At 46.3% G+C, this 14849-nt stretch overlaps 1 protein-coding gene across 10 annotated transcripts in view; it reads left to right on the forward strand.

Moving 5' to 3' along the window:
• Positions 1-304: 304 nt before the first annotated feature.
• The window catches only part of AFF2 (AF4/FMR2 family member 2), a 455939-nt gene continuing 441394 nt past the window's right edge, over positions 305-14849 (forward strand). For all 10 annotated transcript variants that reach the window (XM_023249262.2, XM_023249264.2, XM_023249266.2 and 7 more), the window contains exon 1: positions 305-623. In XM_023249262.2, the coding sequence (XP_023105030.2) occupies positions 577-623 (47 nt within the window). In that variant the 5' untranslated portion in view covers positions 305-576. The remainder of the gene's footprint in view (positions 624-14849) is intronic.

A 14849-nucleotide genomic window follows, 5' to 3' on the forward strand; every position in this document is an offset into this window, starting at 1 on the left:
GAGCCCCCTGCCAGATCCCGGGCCGATAACGTGCCGGCTCCATGTCGCGGCTTCGGGCTGCCCAGGCTCCGCCCCCTGTGAGTGTGTAAGTGTGTGATGCTGCCGCGGCCGCCGCCGCCGCCTGTGCAGCCGCCGCCGCCGCCGCCGCCGCCGCTGCCGCCCCGGCTGCCGCGCCGCGCCGCGCCGCCGCCGCTACCCCGGCCGCCCCCGCCGCCGCCGCCGCCGCCGCCGCCCCGCAGCCCGCCAGGCGGGCGGCCCCGCCGGCCCGAGCCCCCAGCGCCTGCCGCCGCAGCGTCGGGGCGCTGGGCGCGCGGGCAGCCGCGGAGCGAGCGGACCCGAGCGGGCGGCCGGGCACTCGCCCGCCCGGTGCCACCGCCGCCGCCGCTCCGGAGCGCAGGACCGGGCACCGCCGGCGCCCGCCGCCGCCGCCGATGCGGCCTGGGCACTTTTAGCCGGGCGGGAGGGCCGGAGAGCCGGGCCGCCGAGAGCAGCGAGCGAGCCGCGCCGAGAGCCGCGCCGACCCGCCGCGAGCAGGGACGGACGCCCGCCCGCCGCCGCCGCCGCCGCCCGGCCGCTATGGATCTATTCGACTTTTTCAGGGACTGGGACTTGGAGCAGCAGTGGTAGGTGTTGATCTCTGCCTTCTCCTTGCGACGCGGGTCCCCCGGCCGGGGCCGGGCTTTTCGCCTTTGTTAAGAGGAGCCGGGGCTGTGGTGGGGGCGCCCCAGACGCCCTCCCACTTGCTCCCAGCCACCTCTGGCCCCGCCGCCGCGACTCCTCTCGCGCGGGTGCCCGGGTGGTGGTGGGGGCGAGGGGAGGTGGCGGCCGCGGGTGGGATGCGGGTCCCGAAGGCGTCGTGTGGCGCTCCAAGTCCGAAGAGTTGCCTGTGGCCCGGATGGGAGCCCGCGCCGCCCGCGGGCCGAGCCGCACGACCCCCGCGGGGATCTTTCCTGCGCACCCACCGGCCCGGCCCGTCTCCCGGCGCACCGGATCCCGCCCGGCCGAAAGGCTTCAACTTTCTAGGTGTCGAGCGCCGGCGGCCGGCCGCGGGGACCGGCAGCGGCAAGGTGCCGTCGGCCGCCCTCCTCCGTGTCCGCGACCGCCTCCCCCGCCGCCGCCGCCGCCGCCGCCACCTCGGTCCCCGCGCGGCGCGCACACCTTCCCCCGCCGCTCGCGCAGCACAAGTTCCCCGCACGCGGGTGCCTGCTGGCCTCGCGGGCCGCCGAGCGGGGGACGCCGGGTCCGGGCCGACTTCGGCGTTGGCTCTCAAGGCAGGGATTTTGAAGTTAGTCCCCCGAAGTCTGCTGCTCCGACGTCTGTGCACATTTAATTACCGGCCGGACCCCTGTCCGCCCCCACTGGGAGGCAGCCGCAGGTCTGTGTGATGGGCACCCAGCTCGGATTCAGAGGGTTAGTCGGCTCTTCCCCAAATACCGTAAACTTGTCGCTGAGAGCGTTTTGAAAGATGGTGCAAAGGTGACTGGGGAGCCGGAAAGTTGTTACTCACCGCGTGCCGTGCGCGCGCGCGTGCATAAATAGTGATATACATATCTATTAACTTTTTAAAAAACTCCACCTTCTGCCACAGGCGTTATTATTGTTAATCCGTCACAACATTTTAACATACCAATTGCCGCCCCCCCCCCCCCCAGCCTGTGGCTTGAGAAGGGGTGAGGATGCGGCGGCAGCGATTTACAATTGCATCTTGGTTATTGCCTTTTTAAACGTAGTTAGGATAATCTACAATACAGACCGGTGGTGCGAAATCTTCTGCGATGTTAAACTGCTAGCAGCCGTTGGCTATGAATGCTGTGTATTTTTACAAGGATTTCCCTTGCTGATGTGATATTTTAGGCAATTTCCTTCTTTAGAAAAGGGTCATACTCTTAGCCAATAGCTTCATTATGCCAATCGTGAGCCCTTTAGTTGCAAATCCAAGATAATCAGAACTTAAATACATTTTCTTTTACAGCAATTCCGGGTAAATCCTTGCAGCCACAAATTACACTGTATCAGTATTAATCGGTAAGGCATTTTTGATACTATGCACGGTTTTATCAACCCTGCAGGAAAACATTCTGTTACGGTTTTTAATAACCGTGCTGTTATTTAAAAGTAAAGATCACAATAAAATTACTCCTCAATTAAATATTATGCTCCTGCACACAGCCTTTACTCTGCTTCACTAATTTATTTTGCAGACAACTGATAACCACAGCATTACCATTTGCATACAATTTGCCTAATATATGGTGTGGGTAACATCATTAATTTAACAGACGTTGTTATAATTGATTTCGTGGGTGTAGTTCAAATGTTAAACATATCCAAGGTATTAGGTTTTAAAAAAATGTGTTTCTTATATTGTTTTAATTTCAGTTTAATCTTAGACACATGCAGTTGCATATTTAAAGGGGATGGGCTCTTTTGATTTCTTTTTTCAGAAAGACACGCCCCCCCCCCTTTGGGGACTATCATTTCTTTTTTTAAAGAAAAGGCAAAACCTTTTTCCTCCAGTTTTGTAACTATGCCACATGCAGACTTGGACACTCTGTGGATATTATGTGAAATATGGATGAATTAGTGTAACATATCTGCATAAATAAGCTGGCCTTTTCCCTCTGTGCCCATGTGCCAGGAAAATTTCTCCTTCTTACTGTTTGATTGCGAGGGGCAAACTTCCTTATGAATCTGTTTGTAAACATTTGTAATGTGGGTTGTGCATCTGTCTTGAACCCCCCCCCCCAAAAAAAAAAGGAACATAAACGTGACAATAGCGGATGAACTAAAAAAGCTTCATACTGCCTTGAATGGAAATCTGTACTTTTCCAAACTCTGCGGACATGTAGAGCACACCAGTTATATGTTCATTACCTGTTTACTTCCTTTCCTGGGGAGTAAGTAGCTGCTTAGAGTGCTGGCATCCATTCTTCCCCCCTCCCCCCAGGAGGTCCAAGGAAAAAGGCTTGGGCCAAGTTAAGGGTCTCATTTACATAGTATCTTTTCTCAACCTTCACTTGTAGAACTGAAAACTCTGAGCTGCCTCTAATGCAACCCTAGATGTCTGACAACAAATGGAACAGGCCAGCTACAAAACAAACTCATTTACCTAGACTTAATGAAGGAAGACTTTACATACACAGGCATATGTGTTATTTGCAAACACTTGACTACAGTAAACAAAAAGTACATGCCCATTTACAAACACATTTGTCAGAATGAATGCAAATGGGAAGGATGGGGCATGAAAGACGATGTGCTGGGTCTGGGAGTGCTGTGTGCCTAAAGGAACATACCCCTGGATTTCACAAACTGCCCGCGTATCTTAATGGGTGGTGCTCTGGACTTGACGAAAGGGCCAAAGCATAAGTTCTTTAAGATTCTTGGATGAATGGGCAGTGTTCACCTGAGTCTGAATTTCATATGAACCATTCTGTGAAAGAAGAGGAAGGTGCAGGTGTCTGTCTGTGTGCACCAAACACACCATTGCTCTCAAGTAAAAGAAAAAAGAAAGGAAGAAAAAATGAAATTTTACAGCCTGAGCCATTCTATCGACTTGCCTCTGGTAACTCAGTAAATGAATTCTTGAGGTGTCTGGAGATCTTGTGGCGAGATTTGGCCTTGTTTACCAGCGGTGGGGATGTCATTAATCCCCATTTAAGAGGGGATAAAAGCAAAATCGGAGGGGCTACAAAGTGTCCCGCCTTTCAGTCCTGTGAGCACCCCCCGTATTGATTAGGTATGGCTTTGTGACAGGCCAAGGTCCTCTGTGGCGATGTTTATCTTTTCATTATTAAAAAAAAGAGGGAAGGAGAGAAGGGCCGACAGTTAGAGACAGGGGTGCATCCTTAAACATAAAAAATGGAAAGCAAGCCACCAGGCTACCAAAATCAAAGTGTGAAAAAGTCTAGTGAAGATTGTGGTGAGGCACTTGTGACCCAAGGCCGGCAGCAGTGGTTTGTAGTTTTTAAGTGATGTCTCACAAGTAGCCTAATTAGAGGCCAGCTCGCACACGGGCAGTTACACAGGAAGAGACTTAAACTCACTAAACCGTTATATAAATAGAAAGTTCAAAGGTCTGTGTGGGCTGTCAAGGCTGGGAAGGGGCCATGTGCAGGCCAGGCTTCTCCTCCTCCCGCGAAGGCGGCCCCGGGGGCCTGCCCCAGCGGCCCCTGCCTTCCCCAGCCCTCCTCGACCCTGCGGGGGAGGGGGAGACCCTGCTCCGCTCTGCAGACAAAAGTGAACTGTTTCACGTCCAGCCGGGCCCGGCCCGTGCGCGGCAACAGCCCGCCAGCCACTGCCAGCCGTGCGCGCACAGGTCTTCCGAGGCCCCTCCGGCCGCAGTCCTTCGGGAGCCTGGCACAGACCTGCTCCTACGTGGGAAGATGTGGGAGGGAGAGAGCGCCCGCCGAGGGGTGGCAGCACCATGGGGGCGGCGGGGCAGGGTCCTGTTCAGACCCCGGCCTACAGGTTGCCAGGGTTTGTGGTTCTCTACCTGCGTCCATTTGTCTCCCCCCTCTCTGTTTGGCTTCCATGAAAAAGGAGCCGGTCTGCGGTCTGTTTTCTTTGCTAGTACAATATGCATTCTCCAGAGTGCGTGAGCGTTCGTTCAGCAAACCGTGGCGGGGGTTGAGGCTCTTAAGGGAGTGTATGGATGGGGAGGCTAGACCGGAGGCCGTGAAATTAGCCAGTGCTGAGGTCTCCTCCGCAGCCCCGCCAAGCCCTCCAAAGGATAAAAGCTATCTCGGTAAATCTGAAAAAGGCACGTCTATTGGACAAGAAAGAAAATTGTCTCATGTTAGAAATCAGTTTAATGATACATGAATTGTTTTGCTAATGATTCAGTCAAGCGTTTAACAACTTTAAAATATACAAATCAAGATTGAAAATGACTACCTCAAAAATGAATCTGTCATTATAGACATAAACGAGATTCCAAACATTTAAGCATTTTGTAGATGGGTAAAAATTATATTGTATTTAAACATGCTAATTATTGTTGAATAGAAATGGCTTTAATGCGCTGAACCTTTATTTCATGCTCATTATTCTTAGCTAAGACTATTTCTTGCATGCAAAATTGGCACATATTTAATGTAATTTCAGAATCATAAAGGTCCAATAAAATGGCCATCTCTGGAACAATCTAGAAGCTCTTGCCCTATGGGCTTGTAGCTCCTACCTCAAAAAGTGAAACTGCCACACAGTTGATTAGCCTGTCCTGTAGACAAAACAATTGGTACAGGGACAGCATTTTTCACTTTTAATTTTGTCTTTTTCAGATTGTTGTGGGATAAAGAAAGAGGTTTTAAAAACTTGTTTACTGATAATGGGAAGAAATGCATTGCTGTTGACACCACAACTTGAAGCAACCTTTTGGAGTGTGTGTGTGTGTGTGTGTGTGTGTGTGTGTTTCACCTGTGCGTTCTAGAACGCATCGTCATCATTGCTACTGTGATTGGAGTATTTACTCTGTGCCCCAGGCATCACCGGATGCTTTAAATAGTCAATCTCACTTTATCCTTCAGACGTCTTTATGGGATAGGACCTGTTACGCTCTCTGTTTTACAGAGGAAGTAATGGAATCACTAAGCTACTTGGTGATACAATCCAGGTTCTGCCTTAGATGGAGTTGACCCCACAGCCTGCACCATTGACAGCTGATACCTTGTGCGAGCCTTTTCAAATGTGGGATACTTTCCCATATGTCACCTCATTTAGTCCTTGTAATTTAGAATGTTCAGGTGTTATTCCCATTTTACAGATGAGCAAACAGCCCTAGAGAGGTCGTTTGACTTGCTTACGGCCACACAACCTGGTTAGTAGTAGAGCTAGGTAAGAAATCCACATCTCCCAATTTCCAGGTCAGGTGCCTTGCCATGAAACCTCATTGCCTATTATTTATTGTTACTGTATGGGCCTGAGCATTTAGCCATCACTGAAACAAATGGATTGGATTGTGTATATCATACTTGTGTAAAAAAAAAAAAATTGGTGGAATTAGCATGTAATTGACTAGGCATGGGACTCTGCTTTTTTCTTTTAGATAAAAAAAACAATTTATGTACTGATATAATCTCTTAGCACTTCTTTGATGGATGCCCCTTTAATGAAAACCTGTGAATGGCAAGATATATATAAAAAAGAGGCAAAACTCAAGTCCTTGGGAACTGTCCATTTAAATTTGAATGCCTTAATTTTGAAGATTTGATACTTGATCATAAAGAAGATCATAGGTATATTTGGATCCTCAAAGCTGGGACTAGGAGGTGGATAACATTTCTTCCCAAAGCTTTGTAACTTACCGTATCGGTTGTTTGATGTGATCCTCACCATAACCTTGTGGGTTTGTCAGGACTGAGACTGTTAGCTTCATTTTGTAGATGAGAAAACTGAAGTTCGGAAAGGTTAAGTGACTTGCTTAAGTTTACACAGTCAGTGGAGGCCCTAGGATTTGTCTTTATGGCTCTTTTCACTGCGTTACTGCTGTTGCATTAAGTCGTCGATGTCTAAATATCCACACTGCTTCCTAGGGCGTGGTGTATCACCCTCTTGCATCATGTAGCACAGTGCCTTTCCCATCACAGGTGCGCAATAAACATCTGTTGATTGATGTTACAGCCCATCAGCTCAAAGAGTGTCCTATGCAAATGCTTGAATCTTTCAAAGATAAAAGTTGCTCAGTAAATCCTGGTGATAATACTGGCCCTCTGCCTCTTGGATAGTGGTTTAATTGTCTGTAATCTTCTTGAAGATCTCGGAGCCAGTCTGGCCTCTCTTACAGAAGGTAAGGACAAGGAAGAAGGGTTACGAAAGAAACTTAGGCAAGGAAGAGGCAAAATTGGAACCCATGTTATTTATGGGTACGATGTTTTAGAAAATAGAATTTCTCTGAACTCTCAGATATGCGTAGAACTGAAAACCCCAACTTTTAAAGCATGGGATACAGGAGTTAACGGACTAGGATTGTGTCTCAATCCGTACGGAGAATATTAAAGAAGAATGTGTGACAAAAACCTGAAGGAATTGAACGGTTGGAGGTTGGGATTCCTCCAGCTTTCCTTGAATTTCAGCCTTTCTGACTTGTATTTCATCACGAGAAGGCTGTTTTTCTACTTAACTGTAGCAGATCCACGCCATAAATTATCATGACTGTTAAACAAAGGTCCGGCGCTAGGTTCCTCTAATGTAAAACTTTTATGTTGCACTTTAATGAAATTTTATATGCATGTTCAAAGCAAGGTACACTTTGCGCTGTGGAGAGGGCGATGCTCTGAATTGTTGAATTTATTTTAAAGTAAATCTTTTCGATGACCTTAGCTGCTAACATCCACCCACTTACTGAGCTGCGAGAAATTATCTGAGGGCTTAAATAAAATGGCATGATTTAAGCAGGGCTGACAATAGCACTACAGCTAGAATCTGATTTTGATTATGGAGTGCTCAGTTTATGGAACGCTATTTTTTTATATACCTGTGCATTTTGCTTCATTTGAAAAAGAACGCCAGCCAGTGATTTAAAGTAATCTTTGATTTGGTTCTTCAGTAGGCACGTGCTGGTGTATGAGGGTATAAAAGCCACACGTTGGGAAATAAGCTAAGGAAAGAGGTTTTGGTTTCAACACAAGCTCAAAATCCCTCATCTGTTTATTTTTTTCAGCATTCCCTTGGCTGGAAAAAAGGAAAAGAAAAAAAGACGTTACTTCCATCCTATAAAGAATGATTCACTTTGTTACATTTCCAAATAATAGTTCTCTGTATTGTCTACCGTCTTCAGCGAAAACCAGATCTCAGTAGCGGATACTGGTTTGCTCGGTGGCCTTGATTAAACTGTATTCCTGGAGTCCGAATTTTGTGTTCTGTAGGCAACATGTCTCCGGGAAATAGCATCGAAATGGTTTCGTTTTTATATAAATAAAAAGTAAAACCCTATTTACCTCATAGTAACGCTGCACTTGCTTTAACACTCATTGCAAGAAGTTTCTTCGCGTCTGATGTACTCTGGGTCTTCAGGTCTCTAGTCTGGTTCGATCAAACCAACCAGCCAGAAGGAACGTGTTATGAAGTCAGTTTAACCTTCTGACGGTGGCAATATGTACATGACGACCTAACCATCCAGTGAACAACGAAACATGCAGTCACAGAGGCTTTACTTCTCCTTCCAGCATGCCAGTCAACTAATTTTTTTAAATAAATTAATTTTCCAAAGGGACTGGCTGTTTTCATGCCAGGTCGGCACAGCCACAGTAACTAAATTAAATTCCAGCATTGATGGATGTTTCTGACGAAGTGCCATGGAATCATGGAGAGGTCTCATCAATTAGCCATTATTTATTTGCTGGCAAAAGGCTTGGCTGTGGTGTGCACAAATTAATCAATTCCTCGAACCTAATGCTTCAAGACTGGAGGGCCCTTCAGAGTCATGTGGTCTAGCCTCTTCATTGTACAGATGAGGAGACCGAGGCCCAGGATGGGACAATGCCTTGCCCAAGGACATACAGTCAGTAAGGGACACGGCTGGGGTCGGGAGCCCTCATGCCCTAGTTCAGTGTTTGTCAGTTCTAGCAAGAACTGTTTTCAGGCATGCCTGGGTGACTCGGTCGGTTAAGCACCTGACTTTGGCTCAGGTCATGATCTCACGGTTTGTGGATGAAGCCCTGCATCAGGCTCTCTGCTCTCAGCACAGAGCCTGCTTCAGACCCTCTGTTTCCCTCTCTCTCTGCCCTTCCCCTCCCCTCCCAAGAAAAAATAAACATTAAAGAAAAGAACTGCTTTCACTGTGTACCTACTCTATGCCCAGCACGCTGCTAGGCAGTCACTTTTAGGGGGAGATGAAAGGAACGTAAAGATGACCTCTGGCCCCGCTGACGTGACAACAGAATGGAGAACGAGAACGGGGGAAATAGTGTGTCATGGGTGTGAGTAAAATAGGAATTCAGGGAGAGCGAGCGTGTGAGCTAGGATAGGAGAAGCGGTCGTCATCGGGGCCCATGAAACTCGTTGAGTACTATTAGCACGGGCCAGAGTGGACACGGAAAGCCAGAAATGTGGATTGTTTGGACGGCCAGCCAGAAATGGGGATCGTTTGGAGGGCCGGCGGCAGCCCACATTCAATATTAAGCAATGGTTTTGGCCCCGGAGTTGTCTGGTTTGACGGGATGAGCGTGTGCGTGTGACCTACCGAAGTTACGTTGTGCCGCACGAATGGCGTATTTTCATGCACATTGACCGCCATTGACTGGGAGACAATTGCAGAACTCTTGACAACTATGCTGACTCTCTGAATTATGGAAATATTGGCACAAACGCTCTTCAGAGAAATCCCAAATCAAAGTTTGTTTTCCCGAATCGGTTGAAACAAATGTTTGTAAATTGGCACAGTGGCCGACAAAAGAGCCGTTTTCAAAAGAGGCACGTGTTGTGGCTCTTGAGATGTGCCCAAATATCTCTCTTTGGTTCTTTCTCCGTTTTTCAAAAAATAATTAACTCATTTGTCTGGAAGGTGCCTACCGGTATTTTGACTTCTGTGTTTCCTTTCCCTAAAGAGCGAGTTGGTGCCTGGGGGGTTTATATCTGTGTTTCTGATTAGTTCTTTGACCACCAGATAATTCTTGGTCTGTCTCATCCTTCAGATCTCAGCTAGGTCTCTGGGAAGCCTCTAGCTGCGGTCCTCCTCATCCTCTGCCCACCAAACTCACATACTGATGTCCTGTCGAGTTAGACTCTCCTCCTCTGAACATACTTCTGACGTACTTGAATTGTTTTGGGGGGTGCGCATATATCTTTTATTTCTGTATTCCTGGCATCTGAGCCATAGTGGTAGCCTAATGCAGCCATGCGGAGTGTAGCATCATTCATTCATTCATTCATTCATTCATTTATGCCGAATTCCTTTGGGCACTTTGCTAGGTCTCAAAATATTAAGTCTAGGCATCGTAATAACAATTGAAGTGAAGATAATAAGTAGAGCTGTCGTTTCCTTTGTGAAGGGCTCTGGTTTGCGTTATCTGATTGCCCGATTTTACAGGGCGGAGAGACTGGGACGTAGTGGTTCAGTGACTTGCCCAAGGTCACGCAGGTAGTATATTGCAGAGCTGAAATGAAGCCTTAGCTTCTCTGCTAACCCGTGACGATACCCTGAGACACATGCTAGAATAGTGGCAAGACACTGCATGTTGCGGGGCACAGCCGGGGATGGGGCTGATGGGGCCTTTCTCGCTCAGCTCTGGTACTTACCTGTGGGGTTGGGTTTGAAACCATAGCCAAACAGGAGATGTAACTGACCTGATCTCTTACACAGCAAGACATTGCAAGATTGTGCTCCTCTTGGGTGTAAGCAGCAGATTGGGTGTTTGGGAGGGAACTGGACTGATCTGTAAACTTTAACTTAATTCAGACTCGGGAAGCATGAACTCAATGAGGGTGGATTCTGCTTTCTTTTCTTTTGTCCACTAGTGCGTCGGCAGTGCCTAGAACCTTGTCTGGCACGCAGTAGGCGCTTGATTACTTTTTGCTGAACAAATAAATGGATTTCTCTACAATAGCCTGCTTAATGCTGTATGTGGTCAAATTTGTGAAGAGATAGTTCAGAGGAGCAAGAATGAGGTCAAAGAGAAGAGCTAAAATCACAATGGTCAGACAGGTAGGTCCAGGTAGGTACATTGCCTTACCTTCAATAGATGTATTCTTGAAATAGCATGCCTATTAACATTTTATAAGTTAAATGATCTCGATGTGCATCTTGCCTGCCAGGAATCCTGTGGGGACTTCTTTATTGATGAGAATAATCGCTCCCAAATAGCCCCAAGCTTATCACTTTTGTGATTTTAGACTTTTACATATAGCTTCTCTCCCCCCGCAAGTTATACCTACATTTAATATCTACAATAATGCTATGAGGGTAATTGTGCCCACTTAAAAAAGAAAACATGTCTTAACTTATTGCCACCATTGGATGAGGCTTTCGTCCAGTACCAAGTGTGTGTGTGTGGGGGGGGGGGTGGGGGGAGGCGAAGAACACGCCTTCAACATTTGCTGAGTATTTTTCTCCACGCTTTAATAGCATTGTCTCCTTTGTGCCAGATGCCGTGTTTGTTTGTCTGTTTTGTCTTTCTTTTCTTCTTCTTTTTTTAAAAAAAATAGTTCCTGCTTTGGAGGCTAACCTAGGATTTGGGTTTTCCTAACATATATTTTTAGACTGAACACATTTTCTATTTAAGCCTCTGGAGGATTCAGATTACAATTTCATCCCAAGGATGTGCAGAAAAGATTCCATATGTTCCGTAAGATGGTTCGATAGTCAGGGTAAGAGAACCAACATTTGCAGAGCATCATGTCACATGCTTTGCACACATCACCTCTTGAATAAGCATCCCAGAGATAGGTGTTCTTACCCTTGCCTTCACAGAGTTCGAATCAGCTGTGTCTGAGCTGGACATAATAGAGTTTGATGGGTGATAAGGAGCATCTTTTCTTGTGTCTCTTGGCCATCTGTGCGTCTTCTTTGGAGACATGTCCATTCATGTCTTCTGCCCATTTTCCTATTGCATGATTTCTTTTGGGGGCTGAGTTTTATAAGTTCTTTATATGTTTTGAATACTCACCCTTTATCGGATATGTCATTTGCCAAGTTCCATTGAATGATGAATGGATAAAGAAGATGTGAGGTATATATGCATGTATGTATTATGTATACACACCCACACCCACACCCACACACACACACACACACCCACACAGAATGGAATATTTCTAAGCCATAAACAGAACGAATGAAATCTCACCATTTGCAGCGACATGGATGGAGCTAGAGAGGATAATGCTAAGTGAAATAAGTCAGTCATAGAAAGACAAATACCGTAAGATTTCATTCACATGTGGAATTTAAGAAACAAAGGAAGAAAAAAAAGAGAAATTAACAAACAGACTCTTAACTACTGACGGTTCCCAGAGGGGAGGTGGGGGGATGGGTGAAATAAGTGACGGGGATTAAGGAGGGCACTTGTGATGAGTACAGGTGATGCATGGAAGTGTTGAATCACTACATTATACACCTGAAACTAATATTACGCTGTATGTTAACTCACTTGAATTAAAATTAAAACTTAAAAAAAATACAGTTTGATGGGCAACTTCAAAGTATATAAAATAATCTTGGAAAAAACCCTTAAAACATGTTTGTATTGTTTTCCCAGCGCAAAATGAAACACGACACAATACACATTGAGGAAGACAGGTAAAACAGGATGAAGAAATCTAGGACATTTTAGTGCAGATGAAACACGCGAGTGGTTAAATTAATCATATACTAAGACACATACTAGGAGGAGAGATAGTAGGGACTTGTGGGTCTTTACTGAATTAGGGCTCATCGTCAGAAATGAAACATATCTGAGTCATAAAGATCCCGGAGAAGTGCAGGAGCCACCGTGGACCTTTTACAAAAGTTAGCTATTAAATATTAACTCTGTCCCTTTTGCTGCAATTAGGCATCTTGGCCCATTGGTTTTGAGGTTCTGTAACAGTTGAAACGTAAGCAGCGCACATATATTCAGACTGCAAGTGGGAAAAGTTCCCCTCAAGAATGATGAAGACCATTTTCGTTGGATTTTGATCAGCATTTTACCCAGAAGTCACAGGGAAATGTCAATGGGCGCTCTAAGGCCATTGAAAATTGACACGAGCGCCTCACTTCTGCTACCCAGGCTTTTGTAAACAATCGCTGTTACTCATGTATTTTGAACAAAAAAATAGAGATTTGATGACCCTTTTTCAAGGGGCTCGAAAAGTTAAAGTGAATTGTAAATGTAGATTAGAAGCGAATGATGACAGCCAAGCCAGTTTTACCCCAGTTGATTAATTTATAAGCATACTGGGCAATGATTTTAACCAACAGCTATGCAGAGTAGAATCCTAATGGGAACTGTCTGTTAAACATTACGTAAAGTAGGGCATTTGATTTATTTCATAGTTTCTCAAAGCTCAATTTTAACTTCATACAAAATAATGCATTAGTCACCCGGGATAAATGACACATTGAATGAAGTTGTGATTTTGTCTGCTTCTCCTAATCTGATTTAGCACAGGATTACATCTGGCTTCGTGGTTTATTCCTATCCTAAACATTTGCCGGGGAGGGAGGGATGGGAGGTGGGATCTGTGTATCTCCTGTTCCATATCTCGTTAGATGAGGCTGGGCCGTATAGCCCTGGCCCACCCTAGCCACAGTGAGGCAGATGGAAGGATTTATAGACACAGCCCCTTTAATACATGACCGACAGATTTCAGTTTTGGTGGTAACCAAGTTGAGATTGGTTACATTTTCAGACCTGGAATATGTATTATTATAAAGTATCTTTTTTAATGTTTATTTATTTTTGAGGGAGAGAGAGAGAGAGGGAGAGATTGGAAGGGGCAGAGAGAGAGAGGGAGGCAGAGGATCTGAAGCAGGCTCTGATGTTAGTGCAGAGCCCACATGGGGCTCGAACCCATGAACCACGAGCTCATGACCTGAGCCGAAGTCGGACGCTCAACCGACTGGCGCCCCTAAAGTACCTTTACTAAAGGAACACAAATCACTAAAATTCATGAAAACAAGTTAGAATGTGAGAGACCACCAGACTTGGCCTAGGTGCCTAATTCCAGCCCACCATCTCCAGTCATGCCTTTCCCCTCGACCCCGCGGCTGGGGAGTCTTTTCTGTGGACCACGAATGGGGTAGTGGTTGCCCCAGGGGACCACATCCCTCTGAGCCTTACAGTGTCACCCCACATTCAATTGCCGTGCCAAGACCTGCCAACTTTTTCTACTCTGATCACTGTTACCGCCATCTTTCATTAGGTTCGTTGCCTTCCTGGAAGGTGGAAAGGTGAATTTGTCCGGCGGAAAAGCTCTGAAATCTGTTTGGCCTGCAGTGGCACACCAAAATTAGAAGAGCCGGGAGGTTTTACATTCATGGCTGACTGGAAATATGCGGGCTTATATTTTTAAGATGTAAAAAACATGACTAGTAGAAAGTTCATGGAACTTCATGGACATCAAATAACTCTTAAAAACAGGTAAATGATGAAGTATGGGGTACGTTTCCCCTAAATTGAACATAATCATAAAAATTCAGGGAAAAGCAATATATTCTGCAAAATTTATGAGTTTTTTTTTTTTTTTGTGGGGGGGAGAGTTTACAAAGCTTGACAACCCCCAGTGCATCTGGCCTGGCACATTCCTGTTTGTAATGAGAACCTTATGGGGTTCTGGGCCTGCTCCCCAGGGGGTATCATAAATGATACGCAAGTCAGAGACTTCGTGGCTCATGGCATTTCCCAGAAATGTTTTAGTTAAGCTGCCTCACCCAGCTACAGGGGCAGAAGTTGGGATGAAGTCCACTCATAAATCTTCACTGAACTTTAATTAAGTTATTATTTTTTTGCTATTGTTCATAGGAATTAGAGAGGGGAAGACATAACTGAGTGAATATATACCCACCTGACTTCACAGAAATGGTCCAGGTTCTTGAGGTTAATGTGACTTTTATTATTTCATAGGCACACATTTTTTTTTAATTTAAACTTTTTTTTAGTGCTTACTTTTGAGAGAGAGAGAGAGACAGAGTGTGAGTGGGGGAGGGGCGGAGAGAGAGAGAGAGAGACATACAGAATTCGAACCAGGCTCTAGGCGAGCCATCAGCACAGAGCCCTACGTGGGGCTTGAACCCATGAACCGTGAGATCATGAGAGAGAGAGACAGAGAGAGAGAGAGAGAGAGAGAGAGCGCACAAGAGGCAGAGAGGCAGAGAGAGAGAGGGAGGCACGGAATCTCAAGCGGGCTCCCGGCTCTGAGCTGTCAGCACAGAG

This window comes from Felis catus, chromosome X, assembly GCF_018350175.1.
Source record: "Felis catus isolate Fca126 chromosome X, F.catus_Fca126_mat1.0, whole genome shotgun sequence".
NCBI classification, from domain to species: domain Eukaryota; kingdom Metazoa; phylum Chordata; class Mammalia; order Carnivora; family Felidae; genus Felis; species Felis catus.